Consider the following 15175-nt stretch of genomic DNA (forward strand, 5'->3'; position numbering starts at 1 on the left):
AGAGAATCTTGTGAAAGAATTCAATGAAGACGAATCTTCAGATAAGACTTGAAATTGCACGGATTGTGTTACGGAATGGTTACTTTGACTGTGTCGCATTATCTTATATTTTTTGTATTATTTTCCATTCCAATATAGCATCTAAAACTCTATCTATACTATCACACTATCACAGCAAGTCATTTCCCTTCCCTAAGTAATTAGTCAGCAGACATTTGGCGTAACAAAGTTTTCCCATACAAGAATTATGACTTTCATAATGCTCAAGTGGCATTTTTGGTAGCATGTTAGTGCAGTCGTAGTTTACCCTCCCCGGAGCGAGAGCATGGGATGAAACCTCCCCCGGTTATGATTCATATGAATGGCTACAGTGAACTAAATATTAAGTGACTTCATATATAGGACACACCCGCCCGCGCATACAGCCGGGGTCACGATAATAGTCTTTCCTTTCTTGGGAACTAAGGGGAGAGGGTATAAAAAAGGGGAACAGTAATACCATAAATAATATACGATTTAATCGTTATAAATATGTTTGAACAGTAAATTCATTTAAGAATATCAAAGATCTAGGATTTTACCATTAAAAATTAAGGTATACCAAAAATTAATACTTTTGATTTCTTACCAAATTTCGATTTTATAGGTAGTATTACATATGTAGATTTCTAATATTTTTCTTCTTTGATCTTACGTCTATTGTTCTATCAATTACTATTTGGTAACAGTTATATCTATCGATTAAACTTTATTTATTTATATCTGATTCCCTTAAATGTACCTTAATAACTCGAGTTATTTAGCTTGGCCAATGTTATTTACATACAGTTTAAAAAAATCCCAAAGCTAAAATAAACAACTAGTGTCTGCACCTCAGCTGTCCGATACACCTCAATATATACACATTTCTATATGTGGGGAGCTGTGCGGGAAAAGCCACCCTCGCAGTCGAAAAACGCCTCACGGGAACACACACACCGTTGAAGCAATTTCATTTTCGGTTCGTTTTGTTGCAGGACAATGAAAGAGTCCTGGGGTATGTACAGGCCAAGCATTTCCATCTCTGTTTCCCAGCCTATACATTTCCAATCAGCAAACTAAAGCAAAGAACTAATGCCAAAAGGGTTGTTGGCAATAGAGCCTTCGGGGCGATCACCGAAATCGAAATCGAAATCCCACTTTTCCTTTCCAAAAGCTAATTTATTTTTGCATCTACAATTTCTCAGAGTTTTCCCCTTGATTTTTCATGATCGTTTATATTTTTTTTATTTTTTTTATTTGCATTTTGAGGCTGCTGCATTTCCGGCATTTGATTCTATTTTCAGTAACCGTTTGATGTCTGGAAGCGAGGCGAGAATATTGTTGCACACAAATGATACTTTGAAGATCTGGCGAATATTTATGTTTATTTGGGGATTAAATGATTGACAGAAGAAATATTTGAAATTGTAACCACTTGTTAGGTGTTTCCTTAACATATAATGTTTATAATGTAGTGAGCACTCTGCTCTCCATATGTTTGCAATTAATTATCATTAAGAAACCGGAATGAGCTATTGAGTTCGCCTCAAAAGCCTTCACTTCTGTCCGCATACTTATCTGACTAGTCATTGGCGCTGGCAAGGAGGGTTAATAAGCTCAAGCTCAATCTCATGCTCACCTAGGTTAAATGGTTTGCTATTTAATTTATGCACATTGTTCGAGTCAAATTGGGTTGGAAAAATACAAGAAAGTTGTGTGCATTTGACGGGTGCAGGGTTGCATTTAATTGTCCTCCTGCAAGGACTTGTTTTCCACCTTTTTTCCCACTCTAAAAATTCAATTTCAAGCTGTCTGGTCTAAGGAAGTTTTCCCTGGTCCCCTGGCCTTGTTGCTGTTACGGTTTGACACGTGTCCCGGACAAGGAATGGGTGTGGTTGTCCTATCTGCGCTGTGCATCTGAGGATTCAGTCCTGCATTTAATTGCCCAGCACTTCCGCCCTCTTCAGACTCTGGGATAATTGTTTTTAATACGTGACATAATTTTGTACGATTTTCTAAATTCATAAATATTCCAGAAGAGTTCAAGAAAATATACAGAATATATAAAAAATAAACTTTGAAACTGGCATTTTGCAAATAACTCAATCACTTTGATCTTGATGGCTCTTTTTGTATTTTTAAAATGCCTGCATGGCTGTACTATTCGTGTTTATTGTCTCCACTGGAGACGTGACTTATGGCCACCAGCGACGAAATATAAGTTAAGATTGTATGTGACCAAATGGCAAATATTTCTGGCCATTTATCGGCACAATATACATGGCCAACAACAACCGGTAGAACAACTCGGGCAGCTAGAAAACCATTTGAAGGGGATCTCTCTCGTGAAACAATTGTACAGAAATCGGATAGGGTGGAAATAGAGCTCTATATACTCGGTAGCCGTTACGCGTCAACAATTTTGCCAAACAAAAAATACAAAAAACAAGTACAAGTAGAATTTATCAATGGAAATGAAACCGAAAACTAGTTTAGAATTCGTGCCTACAGTCGTAATATATAATTAACAAACAGTAATAGAAATAGTCAGCAAGTAAGCTCACAAAATAGCTAATAAATAAATTAGCAATGCCTGCGGGCATTATATAACTTTTATGAAAATCGAATTCGTGCCTAACTGCGAATGGTTTATAACAATTAGGAAAAAATGCAAGTCTTACTGATTTCATCACTGAAAACTTGGATGCAACGAAAATGTTATGCAAAGCACCAAAAACCGTAACCAAATATGGCACGAAATATCAATTAAAAAACAAAATTTAAAGAATGTAGAGAACCTATTGGTATATCATTAGTTTTTAACAAAGGGAAATAACTCAGAAGCATATATTCTCCTATATTCTTTCTTTCAATTTAATTCAAGCCTTAAAAGTTGTTATCCATTTTACAATTGATTAAGTTTAATTCAAACATCTTTTAGTGACTTCCTCAGGGTCTTTGTATTCCATTCAAAAAGACAAATACAACATCCGCCGATGCGAAATAATTAAATTTGATTTACGTGGGAAAAGACCAAAGCCACCACAGCGTTAAGAACATAAAGAGAGGAGGCTTCAAGTGATTTCCATGTGGGTGAAATGTGAGTAAATGTGGGATCACAAATAATATATAAATAAGTAAATAACCCATAGCCATGTTTGCGGAATCTTGCGGCATTGATTGCACGCCCAATGTGGGCAGTTGATAAAATAAATTTATCTGTTTTGCAACTGTTTAATTCGTTTAATTCATTATTATATTTTAAATTCCATTGATAAAGTTTATAAATACCCAATAAAAAATATTGTATGTACAATATTTATTTTATTTACTTATAAATGTACATAAATTGAAATGAAAGAGCTCATTTGGAGGTAAACAAAAATTGTAAAATCATGGCTATAGTTGTTTTTTTCTACTCCTGAATATCTCTTTTGGTCGCAAATTTAAGGACCTTGAAATATATAAGATTTTTACAGATATTCAGTATACGTTTTCATAAAGAAAAGGCGGCTTAGAGTGCTATGTTTGGCGATTCCTCCTCCTTCTCAAATTCAAAGAGCTTAATTTAAGATGGCAAAACTAAAGTATGTCTTGGATTTCTTAATGTTGTAGCTATATTTTTTTCGACTACGGCTTATGATTAGGAATTTTGATAAATATACCATTTTAAAAACATATTCAGACTACGTTTTAGCTGCTATTGAGCCAACCGGTGTTGTGCTTTTTGGCCGTTTCAAGCCGCTCGCTCACCTTTAGGGTAAATGCTGCCAGTAGCGCCAGACTCCAGAGCCAGCAATGTGGTGGAACGGCTTTCTGCCTTTTGAGTCGGATTCTGGTGGTGGCCTTACTTAGCTGGCACAACATCTTGGGGCCGTCGTTGCCTTCCTCCCCTCCGCTCCGCTCTTCTGTGTTTTTTAGTTGCTGCCGCTGTTGTTACCCCTTATCTTTAATTGTTGTTTTTATTTTCTGCGTTATTTTGCCAGTATTTTGTGCGATTTGTGGGCTTTGGTTTGGTTGGTGTTGCTAGTTTCTCTCGATTTCGGGGCTTTTCAGCGCGAGTTTAGTCTTTACTTTGATTAAATGCATTGTTTTCGCAATTATCTCGTCGACAGCGCGGGCTTAAAATTCGATTAAAATGTGTTTTGCCGGATCCGGAACCAAAAACACTTGATAATTTCGCTTTTTTTTTAACATTTATTTAACTGCAAGAGAGTGTGGATTTAGAAAACAAATCGTGAATAAGCCGAGGGAGACAACCGATTTTTCGTCTCCCTTTTCACCTGCCCAGCTTCTCTCTTATTCTCGTCTTCTCCAAGCTTTTGCATATTTTTTAATATATTTTTTCTTGACTTGTTTTTTGAGTTTCTACATTGAACTACAGTTCAGGGCCTTTGAAAATGATTATATTTCGAATTTAAGTTTTTTTTAAGAAATTATTAGAAATTCACATTGTTAAACACAAGAAAATAACTTGTATAAATTGTAACAAAGTTTTTTGGTCATTTATTTGATTTAAATCTCAAACATGTTAAGTGCTAATTAATTGCACTGCCTTGTGCAGTGCCAAATAATAAAATAAATGCTGATCAACAATTTAGCCTCCGCTGACGTCATTGCAAAAATTTAAACGATAGCAGCGGGCCAAATAAAACAAATAAATATCAAAAATAAATAAAAACTAAACGCCAACAAAAACCTGTTTTGCAGAAATCAAGATGATGCACTGCGCAAAAAAATGTAGAAAGCTTACAATCAATAAAATAAACATTAAAAAAAAGTTTAATATCTGAGCATTTATTTTATATATTTTTTTTTAAGTGTAAGCTACGTGAATTTCATGTCCAATTCTTTCTTTTCTTTTCTGCATATTTTGCCATGTTCATTTTTTAGGTTTTAATTTTCCTTGGTTTTTTTGTTTAATTTAACGTAAAATAAGCTTTGATTGCCTTATTTTGCGTGTATTTATTGTTATTGCTATGCAAAAAAGACCTTCAACTTTGTGGCCAAGAGAGAGAGACCCAAAGAGAACGAACAAGAGCGGATCAATCGGATTGATCTTTTGAAAGAGAGTGGGAACAAGTGGAGAGCGAGAGCTTTGGCTTGCAAGGCAATAAACAAAAACAAAACAAAACAAGTTTTTATTTATGTATATTTCTTCACAATTGAGGGCTTAAAACACGAATGTGGGACAAGTTTCTTTGCGTGTCGAACAAATTAATATTGATTAAATAAGAGTTGTTTCAAAAATCAGCGAGCGAGAACCGGAAGTGGAGAAATTCGAAAGGCAGAGGCTGCGAGGGAGGAGAAAGCAGAGGCATGCCAAAAAACATATTATAAAAAAAAAACACTATTTATGCGTAGGTGTTGCGCTCTCCCTCCCACTCTCTCTTTCGCTCTCCCTGTCTGTCTCGTTTTGTTATTGTTGCGTCGCACGCACACTGACACACACACACAGACACCAGCAAACAACTCTCAATTTCTGCTTTTACTTTAAGCTTATTTTTCTTACTTTTCACTGCACCAACAAATTCATGCGTGTTGTTGTACAAAAAAAACGAAACTAACATTGCCACCATAACAAAATCATTTTAAAACATTCACGTAAATTTTATGTATTTTTGTATATTTTTTTTGTTTGAAACCGTCGCCGCGGGGAAAAAATAACAAAAACCGACGGAGCCGTCAAATTTCAAAATTTCGTAAAAAAAACTTTGTCGACTGGGCGTTCGCACTTGCCTTTATAGGTTTTCCCACACCCACTCAGCGATGCCATTCCCGCTTTTTTCCCGTCAAATTCAGCTTATTTTTAAGTGTAATTGCGGGAAAATGTTTAAACAGCGGTCAGCGGGAAATCCAGCTTTTTTAGAAAATTAAAGCAGTCTGCTTTAATTTTAAATGAATTTTCGTTTATTGCACGGAATAAGCAAATTAGGCCCACTGTATCATGAGAGAAACTTAGGCAGAGAGCGAAAGAGATCGATCTGTTAACGAGCTCTGTTACTCTCATTCGGGGGAATTCCATAAGCTAACTTCTGTTAACGCTCTCTTCACTGTTATATCCAGCTCGAAAAAGAGCGAGATTCAAATTCGAGCGCTCTTAAAAAAGCCGATTCGAAGTGACGATTTTTACGTCACGTTCGTTAAGAAAAACGCTTTTCCGTCAAATTCAGCTTATTTTTAAGTGATGCCAGCTTAGCTTGTTTCAAGCTAGATCTAGTCAGATTTAGCGTGAACGAAACGTCTGGCAGCACTGGTGGTGGTACGAGCATCGTTGCCAGATCGGAAACAGCCAGCGCAGTGGTGCCACTTTAATCGAACGACTTTGGCCACACTGACACACAGCTGAAGAAGAAGAAGCAGCACGTGCACGCTGTTGATTCAAAATTGATTGTTTTCTTAAGTAAATTCTTTAAATAATAGTACTGAGGATGACAAAACCGACGCCGAAAGCGCGTCCCAAGCAAAAGACCCCACACAAACGCTACTTCGACACAGAGAAGGCCACCGACAATGACGACGGCGGCCTGGAACGCGTCCAAGTGCGGCGCAAGAGTCAACAGAACTTCGTTGGCGACTTCATCAAGATGCAAACCAAGACCAAGAAGACGCCAGCGTTCGTAAGGAAGGCACCCAAGAAGCCGACGGCCGAGCCAGCGGACCCAGCTGAGCCCCAGCCCAAGAAAAACCCCATTCCGCAGGAGCTAATGGACAAGTACTCGCGCGGCGAGAAGGTGCAGCCGAAGGGCGTCAAGACGCGCCACTTCAAGGAGCAGCAGACACGCAAGGAGGTGTACCTTGAGTACGCCACCGAGCAGGCGGCGCGCACAGAGCTGCTGCTGCAGGAGGTACCCGGCCAGCTGGAGCCGGACGAGGGCGAGACCACGGCCGAGCTGCGGCAGGCGGAGATCGCCGGGCTTGTGGACCTGCAATCGGCGGCAAAGCACTTTAGTCTAAGCATGGAGCATGGCCCCTACCAGTTGCGCTACACCAAGAACGGCCGCCACTTGCTGCTGGGCGGGCGGCGCGGTCACGTGGCCGCCTTCGACTGGGTCACCAAGCGGCTGCACTGCGAATTCAATGCGATGGAGAGCGTCGAGGATGTGCAGTGGCTGCATGTGCCCACCATGTACGCCGTGGCGCAGAAGAGCTGGGTGTACATCTACGACAAGAAGGGCACCGAGCTGCACTGCATCAAGCGGCTGTCGCGGGTCAATCGGCTGGATTTTCTGCCCTACCACTTCCTCCTGGCCGCCGGCAACACCGCTGGCTACGCCTCGTGGCTGGATGTCTCCATTGGCGAGCTGGTCGGCAATTTCAATACCGGCTTAGGTGACATCCGCCTGCTGCGCCACAATCCCAGCAATGGAGTTCTCTGCATCGGCGGCGGACGCGGCGTCGTCTCCATGTGGTCGCCCAAGGTGCGCGAGCCCCTGGCCAAGCTTTTGTGCCACTCTACAGCAATGACAGCGCTGACGGTTGACCCCAAGGGCCAGCATCTGGTCACCGCGGGCCTGGATCGCGCCGTCAAGGTGTGGGACATCCGGATGCTGGTGCAGGACAAGCCGCTGACTCACTTCCAGCTGCGCCTGCCCGCCAATGAGCTGGATGTGTCGCAGCGCGGCATGCTGGCCCTATCCCAGGGCACCTACCTGGAGACCTATGCCGATCTATTGTCGGGCGGCGGCACTGCTGATTACCAGAAGCTGCCCTATCTCCGCCAGCGCTGCGATGCCTTCGTCCACGGCCTGCGCTTCTGCCCGTACGAGGATGTGCTCGGCGTGGCCACCGCCAAGGGCTTCCAGTCGCTGCTGGTGCCCGGCTCTGGGGAGCCCAACTTCGATGCCATGGAGGACAATCCCTACGAGACGTCGAAGCAGCGGCGCGAGCACGAGGTGCATGCGCTGCTTGAAAAGATACCGCCGGAGCTGATCACATTGGACCCGCACGAGATCACGGGCGTGGATGCGCCCACGTTGCAGGAGAAGATCGATGCCAAGCGCAGGCTTTTCCATGTCAAGGCGCCGCGCATCGATATGAAGTCACGGCACAAGATGAAGGGACGCGGCGGCTCTGCCAAGGCGGCGCGCAACAAGCAAATTGTGAAGGATGCCAAGCGCAAGGTGAGTAGATCCTGATCCTTTGAATTCCTGATTCTAATCAACTCTTTGTCCGCGCAGGAGTTCATTGCCGAGGTGCGCCAGGCCAAGGCCAGCGTGTTCAAGGAGCACGGGGCAAAGGTGGCCAAGCCCAAGACCAAGGCAGCGCGCTCAGTGCTGGATCGATTCAAGCCGAAGCCCCCAAAGAAGCGCAAGGCCTGAAGCAGGCGGAAAGGAGGAACACAATGTACACATTAAACTAATTATAGAAACCAACTAGCTGTGGAAAATGTGTGTTTTTCCCGGGTTTAAGCTTAGTTTATAATTTAAAAATCCAACAAGTTCTTGCAACTTATAAACAATGATCCTTAGCCTAGTTTTCTGCCTCCAGAAAGACCTAGTCATAGGCCACCACTCCCCTTAGATAGCTGGCAATCCTTTGACTCTCCACTTGCTGCTCCAGCTCCCTTAGAGCGCTATCCAGCTGGGCCTGCTTATCCAAAGACCTTGCGTAGTAAAACAAGTTCAGGATGCGCTTCTGGCTCTCAAAGCGGTCGCTCTCGTCATTATCCCCCGTCACATGCAGCTGTGGCAGGTGACGTATCAACTGGCCGGCGGCCTTGATCAAAGCCTCCATGAAGACGGCGTTCAGCTGGCGACAGAGCGTGGCCATGGCAAGCAGCGTGCCCTCGCCCACCGTCGGCTTGAGCAGCAACTGAGGCAGGTGGCCCAGGAAGGCGGAAAATCTCTCGGCTCCACCGTAACGGGCATACAAGTCTGATCTCTGGACGATCTCGCACAGCAGGCTCAGCGCCCGGGTGGCCACACCCTCGCGCGTGGTGAACCGCTGGCCCACATAGGCCGCTATCGTGGCGCCCAACAGGTTGGTCAGGGGTTCCGCCGCGATATCCAGCAGGAGCTTAGCATTGTCCAGGAGCAAGGCGCGCAGCGAGGCCACCAGAAGCAGCTGCTGTTCCGGCGGCAGGACACTCGAACGCTCCAGACTCTGCTGCACGTACGAGGCGAGGTGACTGAACAGCTGGGAGTGCTTCTCGCTGGGATGCGGCAGGAACTGGCAGGTCAGCTGGACAATGGTCAGATTCTGTGGCAGGCACAGCTCACCGCCATCCGCTGGGCCCTTGTCCTTGGCTTTGGCAGCCTTCTTGCCGCCGGCAGCGGGAATCTGTTGGTAGGGAAACCGGCTGCCGTCCTTGGCCAGGAAGTTGAGCAGGAACTTTTGCGCATAGTTCGTCCGCATCCAAGCGCTCAGCTCCTGTGTGTCATGGGTTGCCTCGTGCTGATGGATCAGTGTCCAGAGGAGGCTCATCAGACCCACCACCACGTGCAGGCTGGCCGCCGCATCCTGGGCGAGCAATGGCTGCTGCGGCTGTGGCCGCACCTCCAGCCAGTTGTCCTGGAGCAGTGGCATCAGCTGCTCCAGGTATGTCTGCAGCCGGCTGCCCTCGGCACTCAGCTTCGACTCGTTGAGGATGGCGTGCAGGTCGCGGTTATCCGGTTGGAGGGGTCGGTGCACGTTGTAGTACTGCGGACGCATCTCCTCGAAGTGAACGACGCGAACTGGGGCCTTGGTCTTGGAGGTCTTGTGCTGCACCAGGGTGCCGAGGATCTGCTGGAGGCGTATCAGCACCTTGGTGCGCCACTTGACCGTCGTCTGCTTGCCCTGGCCCAGATTGAGCGTCAGCGTGCGGTTGGAGCGCTCGTTGTCGTGCCGGGAGCGGGAGATCATGTCGATAAAGTTACCGATAATGACACTGGCATTACGCTCCGCCAGCAGCTCGGGCGGCACACGGACCAACAGCACGTCCAGCATCAGCAGGGAATCCTCCTGGATGGCGGGCAGGACATGGGTCATCGCGCAGCGCAGGTACGTGGCAATTACGTGGAAGAACGGCGCCACGGCCGACGGCTGCAGGGCCTCCAGCAGGACGTCGAGTGTCTTGAACGACTCCTGGCGGGCCGACTGCTCCATGTCCAAAGCGCCCGCTGCAATGCCCTGGAACAGGGCGTTCAGGTGGCCAATCAAATGCTCCGCATTGCCGGCCTTTAGGGAGTCCCGGACATTGCGCAGCGCATCCGTGCGAAACTTGACGCTGTGGTGCTTGAGACGCGACAGAGTCTCCTTCAGATTGAACTGCCGCTGGCCCGTCTCCGTGTAGGAGGACTCCTTTAGCTGCTCCTGGATCTGGATCTTGCGCACCTTGAAGTCCGTCTTCGTCACGTTGAGGCCCTTGGGCAGCTTGGCTCCCTTCAGCTTCACCTTGGCCTTCTCCGCCCGCAGGTTCTTCTTGTGGTGGCCGCCCATTTCAGCCGGGATTGGGGATTTGAGAAGTAAAAAACAAGGCAGAAACTGGAAGATCCAAAAATTTAAACAAAAACATGTGCGCTCTCTTCTTCTTGCTCTTACAGGGTTGCCAGACTAATTTGTTCGTATATAAATGAGACGAAACAAATTAAATTCAAGATTGCTAGAATATTTAATAGAATTATAATTAATTACTTTTAGGCATTAGTTTACTTAAAACAAGAAAGATTCATTAAATTAATTGAGTATCATTAAGCTGTTAGTGGTGCCAGATGTCTCGCGCGTTGGGATTCCGCCGCCGGCATGGGACGGTCACACTGACGCACAACAAACTCGCTGCGCGAAAAACATTCGCAAATATTTAATGCAAATTCGGCGCGCTTTGCTCTTTCCTAGCAGATTACAGGCAATAACCGGCGGCCGGCATCCAGCACTTCCCCATGCGGCTCCTCAAGCCGGGCTGGGTGCATCATGATGGTGAGTTGAGGCCGTTAGCCGGCTAAACCGGCATAAATCCATCCCGCCTTTGGTCAAGAATTGTGTGTTTACCCGCCCCTTCCATGTTTTTGTGCCTTTCTTTTCGGGCAGACAAACAGATATTCTCGGTGGATATCCATCAGGACTGCACAAAATTCGCCACCGGTGGCCAGGGCAGCGACTGCGGTCGCGTTGTCATATGGAACATGCTGCCGGTGCTCTCGGAGAAGGCCGAGCTGGACGAGGAGGTACCGAAGATGTTGTGCCAAATGGACCAGCACCTGGCCTGTGTCAACTGCGTGCGCTGGTCGCAGAATGGCCAGAACCTGGCCTCCGGCTCCGACGACAAGCTGATAATGATCTGGCGCAAGAGTACCGGCTCCAGCGGTGTTTTCGGCACTGGCGGCATGCAGAAGAATCACGAGTCCTGGAAGTGCTTTTACACGCTGCGCGGTCATGACGGCGATGTCCTGGATCTGGCCTGGTCACCAAATGACGCCTATTTGGCCAGCTGCGGCATCGACAACACTGTGATCGTTTGGGACGCCCAGGCGTTCCCGCACTCGGTGGCCACGCTCAAAGATCACACCGGCCTGGTTAAGGGCGTCTCCTGGGACCCGGTTGGCAGGTACCTGGCCTCACAGTCGGACGACCGCAGCATCAAAATCTGGAATACAATGGACTGGACCGTGACCTACTCGATAACCGAGCCGTTCGAGGAGTGCGGCGGCACCACGCACTTCCTGCGACTGTCGTGGTCGCCGGACGGCCAGTATCTGGTCTCGGCGCACGCCTTGAACGCCGGCGTCCCCACAGCTCAGATCGTGGAGCGCGTGGGCTGGAAGACTGAGACGGACTTCGTAGGCCATCGCAAGGCGGTGACCTGCGTGCGCTTCCACAGCTCGATCATGCAACGCCCGGCGGCTGGCGGCAGTCCCAGCAAGCCACTGCAGTACTGCGTCCTGGCGGTGGGCTCGCGCGACCGCTCGCTGTCCGTCTGGATGACGGCGCTGCAGCGGCCCATGATCGTCATCCATGAACTGTTCGACGACAGCATCTTGGACTTGTCTTGGGGCCCCAAGGAGTGCCTGCTGATGGCCTGCAGCGGCGATGGAACCATGGCTTGCCTGCAGTTTTCCGAGGAGGAGCTGGGCAAGGCCATCACCGACACGGACAAGCATGCCATATTCCAGAAGATGTACGGCCAGGGCTATGGCGCCGGCCTGAGCCATCACGTAGGCATGGATCATCCGAAGCGACTGCTCCAACCGCTGGGCGCTGGGCCGCCGCTGCTAGAGGCCAGGCCCGTCAAGTTCCCGCTGAGCAACGAGTCCAATCAGCGACCCATTAGCAAGCAGACGGAAACGAGGACCAAGGACGGCAAGCGCCGTATCACCCCCATGTTCATACCCCTCCACGAGGACGGACCGACGTCCATTGCCAGCAGTATGGTCTCCTCCCCGGCACCTCTTACCTCTAGTTCGGTGCCCTGTGGCGCCAGCATTGCGTCCGCGGTGCCCACGGAGGCCGCGGCCACGCCCCGTATTCCCGAGCCATTGGTTAGCAAGGCGGACCAGGGTCGCCTCGACTCCAGGCTCAAGACAATGCCCACCTCCCAGCGCCGACAGTCGGTGCCCTTCGACCCTGGTCAAGCTGGCGCCGATCAGCCGCGTTCCCCGCGGGTGGAGGAGCACCAGAGCAGCACCTCGGCTGTGCCCAATCTCAATGTGACGGCCACCGGGCGCAGTGAGTTCGTGAAGGCCGCCCTCGACTATCGCCTGCATGTCCAGAATGGCCATTTGAAGACGAATCACGGCATGCTGGCTAAGGTGACCGCCTCCGATTCGAAGGAGATGCTCTGGGAGTTCTACGTGGGATCGCCGGTGGTGAATCTGAATCTGTGCGGGAAATACGCCATGCTGTGCTCCCTGGATGGGAGCATGCGACTGATTTCCATGGAGACGGGCTGCCCGGTCTTTCCGGCGATCTCCCTAACCAGTTCCGCCGTCCATTGCGCCTTTGTGAGTTCAGTATCCCTATGGGGTCTCTAGCCAGCGACATGACCTAAAATTAAAACCTCTTTGTTACAGAGTCCGGACAACAGTTTGGTGGGGGTGCTGACCGAGTGCGGATTGCTGCGCATCTGGGATATTGCCAAGCGGGTGATTAGCCTGGCCGCCGGCTGCTCAGAGCTGCTGAACAAGCACGGGACTGCCGTCCAGTTTGCTGTGACGGATCAGGGAATGCCGCTGATCGGCTTTCCCAGCGGTAACTCGTACTCCTACTCGACGAGCCTGCAGTCGTGGCTGGTGCTGGCCACCAAGGATGCCATTATGTATCATGGCATCCGTGGAACGCTGCCGCGGGACATGGATCAGATGGCGGAAAGGTTTCCGCTGCTGAGCATGCAGGCCAGCAGTCAGAATTACTTTTGCTTCACCGGCAGCATGGAGCTGTGAGTACCCCCTGAGTCATCTCTTGAATTCCCGAAATAATCCTAAAAACACTGTCTACCTTGCAGGAGGCACTCGGAGGCCTGGCAGCAGAGCGCCAAGATTCGGTTCATTGAGAACCAGATTAAGCTGTGCGAGACCCTTCAGTCCCTGGACGAGCTGAAGCACTGGCACAAGATGCTCACCTTCCAGCTGGCCACGCACGGCTCCGAGAAGAGGATGCGCCTGTTCCTGGACGATTTGCTCAGCACGCCCGAGCCGGGTGTTCCACAGGTATGACGGCGATGTCTCTTTCTCTCCGGTGCATTGCTTATATTCCCATCTCGCTCTAGGTCGTGCCCAAGCTGGAGCTGATGCAGTGCGTGCTGGACACCCTGAAACCGCACTCCGAGTGGCAGCGCATGTACTCCGAGTATGTGGAGCTGCTGGAGGAGTGCAAGGAGGAGAGAAGCAGCAGCAGTAGCAGCAGCAAGGAGATCTTTGCCACACCGGCTCCACCACTGCCCAAAGCCGTACCATCGCCGGCAGACTCACCTTCCGACGGTGGACCATCGCCCAATGGCGACGATGGTGCAGCGGCGTCAGGAGAAGAGGCCACTGGCAAGGCCAGAGGATCCCCGCCGGCTGTCGCCGCAGTCACAGGCACCACAACGACAACCACCGCCACTGCAGCCAGCAGCTCTTCATCCTCGGGTTCAGGTTCAGCGTCAGGGTCATCCTCCTCCGGCTCTGGCTCTGGCTCAGGCTCGTCCTCATCATCGTCCTCCTCCTCGTCATCTCTGTCAGTGCCACCGCCCGCTCCTAGTCTCTCGCCGGAAATCCAAGTCCTGGACTCACCCACCGTCTGCATAGACGACGAGCTCTCGGCCTCTTCCTCGCTACCTCCGTTGGACACGTTTCCGGCGCCAGTCTCACCCTCATCCACATCCGGCGGAGCCCCATCCACATCTCCGCCAGCAGTAGTAGCCGCAGCTGTAGCAGCCGCAGCAGTTTCCAATTCAATGGATCAGACATGAGACGAAAGACTCCTCCCCCACTAGCCCCACTAATGTGTTGTGTTTCCCCCCTCTCCCCTAAGCTATAAGCATAGGCACTTGCTGTAAAAAGTTTTCTACCGATTTACATATTTCCAAAAACCCCTCAATCACAACAATCCACACACATCGTCAGTTGATATTTGTATTTCTTTAAAATGTAAAGCATTAAATGATAGAACAAATTGTGTATGAAGACGGTCTTTTCTTGCGATCAAATTCCATAAAAAAAGCATTGCAATTTAAAGGAATTTAATTGTATTCTAAAAAAACTTCATTTTATATACTCTACATGGTCGGAATTGACTCCTTCCCTCCCTCAGTCTGTACTCCACAGAGCTCGCAACCAAGGACAACCCGAGGATAGATAGTTTAATGTTGTTCTTGTGATTTGTTATTATATTTGTATGGTATTTGTGAATTGCTGAAGCTTCATCCAGTTAGTTGGGATCTGTCAGCAAAGATAAAGGTTTGAATACAATTGTGCCTCTGCCTCGATGCCGGCGTCTAGTTGCTCCTTTTCTTTCTCCTGTTGCTCCTTGTCCTGGCGAAACCGCCAAAGTTTGCTTATTAAATTAAATAGCATATAACAACACAACATTTAAACAATTTTGTTTAAAGGTCAAGTAACAGGGAATCTCCTGACTCCCCTTAAACTTTCCAGGAGATACTAAAAACATTGAAAACCAAACCACCTTCGCCATTTTTTTTAGAATTTTGAAAATAATAATACAAATTTTTGGGACAAATACAAATGTCATATAATCA

The 15175-nt window shown here is 48.3% G+C and overlaps 4 protein-coding genes across 7 annotated transcripts in view; 2 read left to right on the forward strand and 2 right to left on the reverse strand.

Moving 5' to 3' along the window:
* The window catches only part of Ptp10D (Protein tyrosine phosphatase 10D), a 53339-nt gene extending 47607 nt beyond the window's left edge, over positions 1 to 5732 (reverse strand). For 2 of the 4 annotated variants that reach the window (XM_017179249.3, XM_070288625.1), the window contains exons 1-2: positions 5534 to 5729; positions 3775 to 4226 (exon numbers count right to left, since the gene is read on the reverse strand). In XM_017179249.3, the coding sequence (XP_017034738.1) occupies positions 3775 to 3888 (114 nt within the window). In that variant the 5' untranslated portion in view covers positions 3889 to 4226; positions 5534 to 5729. Of the gene's footprint in view, positions 1 to 3774; positions 4227 to 5533 lie in introns of all 4 variants that reach the window. The other 2 variants (XM_070288624.1, XM_070288626.1) reach the window with 2 other exon arrangements.
* Positions 5733 to 6204: 472 nt separating this feature from the next.
* On the forward strand, positions 6205 to 8408 carry LOC108083541 (WD repeat-containing protein 46). Its single transcript, XM_017179385.3, has 2 exons — positions 6205 to 8144; positions 8202 to 8408. The coding sequence occupies exons 1-2, from the start codon at positions 6453 to 6455 to the stop codon at positions 8340 to 8342; spliced, it is 1833 nt and encodes a 610-aa protein (XP_017034874.1). The 5' UTR covers positions 6205 to 6452; the 3' UTR covers positions 8343 to 8408.
* Positions 8409 to 8477: 69 nt separating this feature from the next.
* LOC108083540 (testis-expressed protein 10 homolog) lies at positions 8478 to 10548 on the reverse strand. The gene has a single exon (XM_017179384.2). It carries the CDS (start codon positions 10441 to 10443, stop codon positions 8518 to 8520), a length of 1926 nt encoding a protein of 641 aa, XP_017034873.1. The 5' UTR covers positions 10444 to 10548; the 3' UTR covers positions 8478 to 8517.
* Positions 10549 to 10737: 189 nt separating this feature from the next.
* On the forward strand, positions 10738 to 14592 carry Hira (histone cell cycle regulator-like protein). Its single transcript, XM_017179310.2, has 5 exons — positions 10738 to 10920; positions 11032 to 12941; positions 13011 to 13375; positions 13442 to 13646; positions 13706 to 14592. Exons 1-5 carry the CDS (start codon positions 10884 to 10886, stop codon positions 14387 to 14389), a joined length of 3201 nt encoding a protein of 1066 aa, XP_017034799.1. The 5' UTR covers positions 10738 to 10883; the 3' UTR covers positions 14390 to 14592.
* The last annotated feature ends 583 nt before the right edge of the window (positions 14593 to 15175 follow it).

Source organism: Drosophila kikkawai, chromosome X, assembly GCF_030179895.1.
Source record: "Drosophila kikkawai strain 14028-0561.14 chromosome X, DkikHiC1v2, whole genome shotgun sequence".
Lineage (NCBI taxonomy): Eukaryota > Metazoa > Arthropoda > Insecta > Diptera > Drosophilidae > Drosophila > Drosophila kikkawai.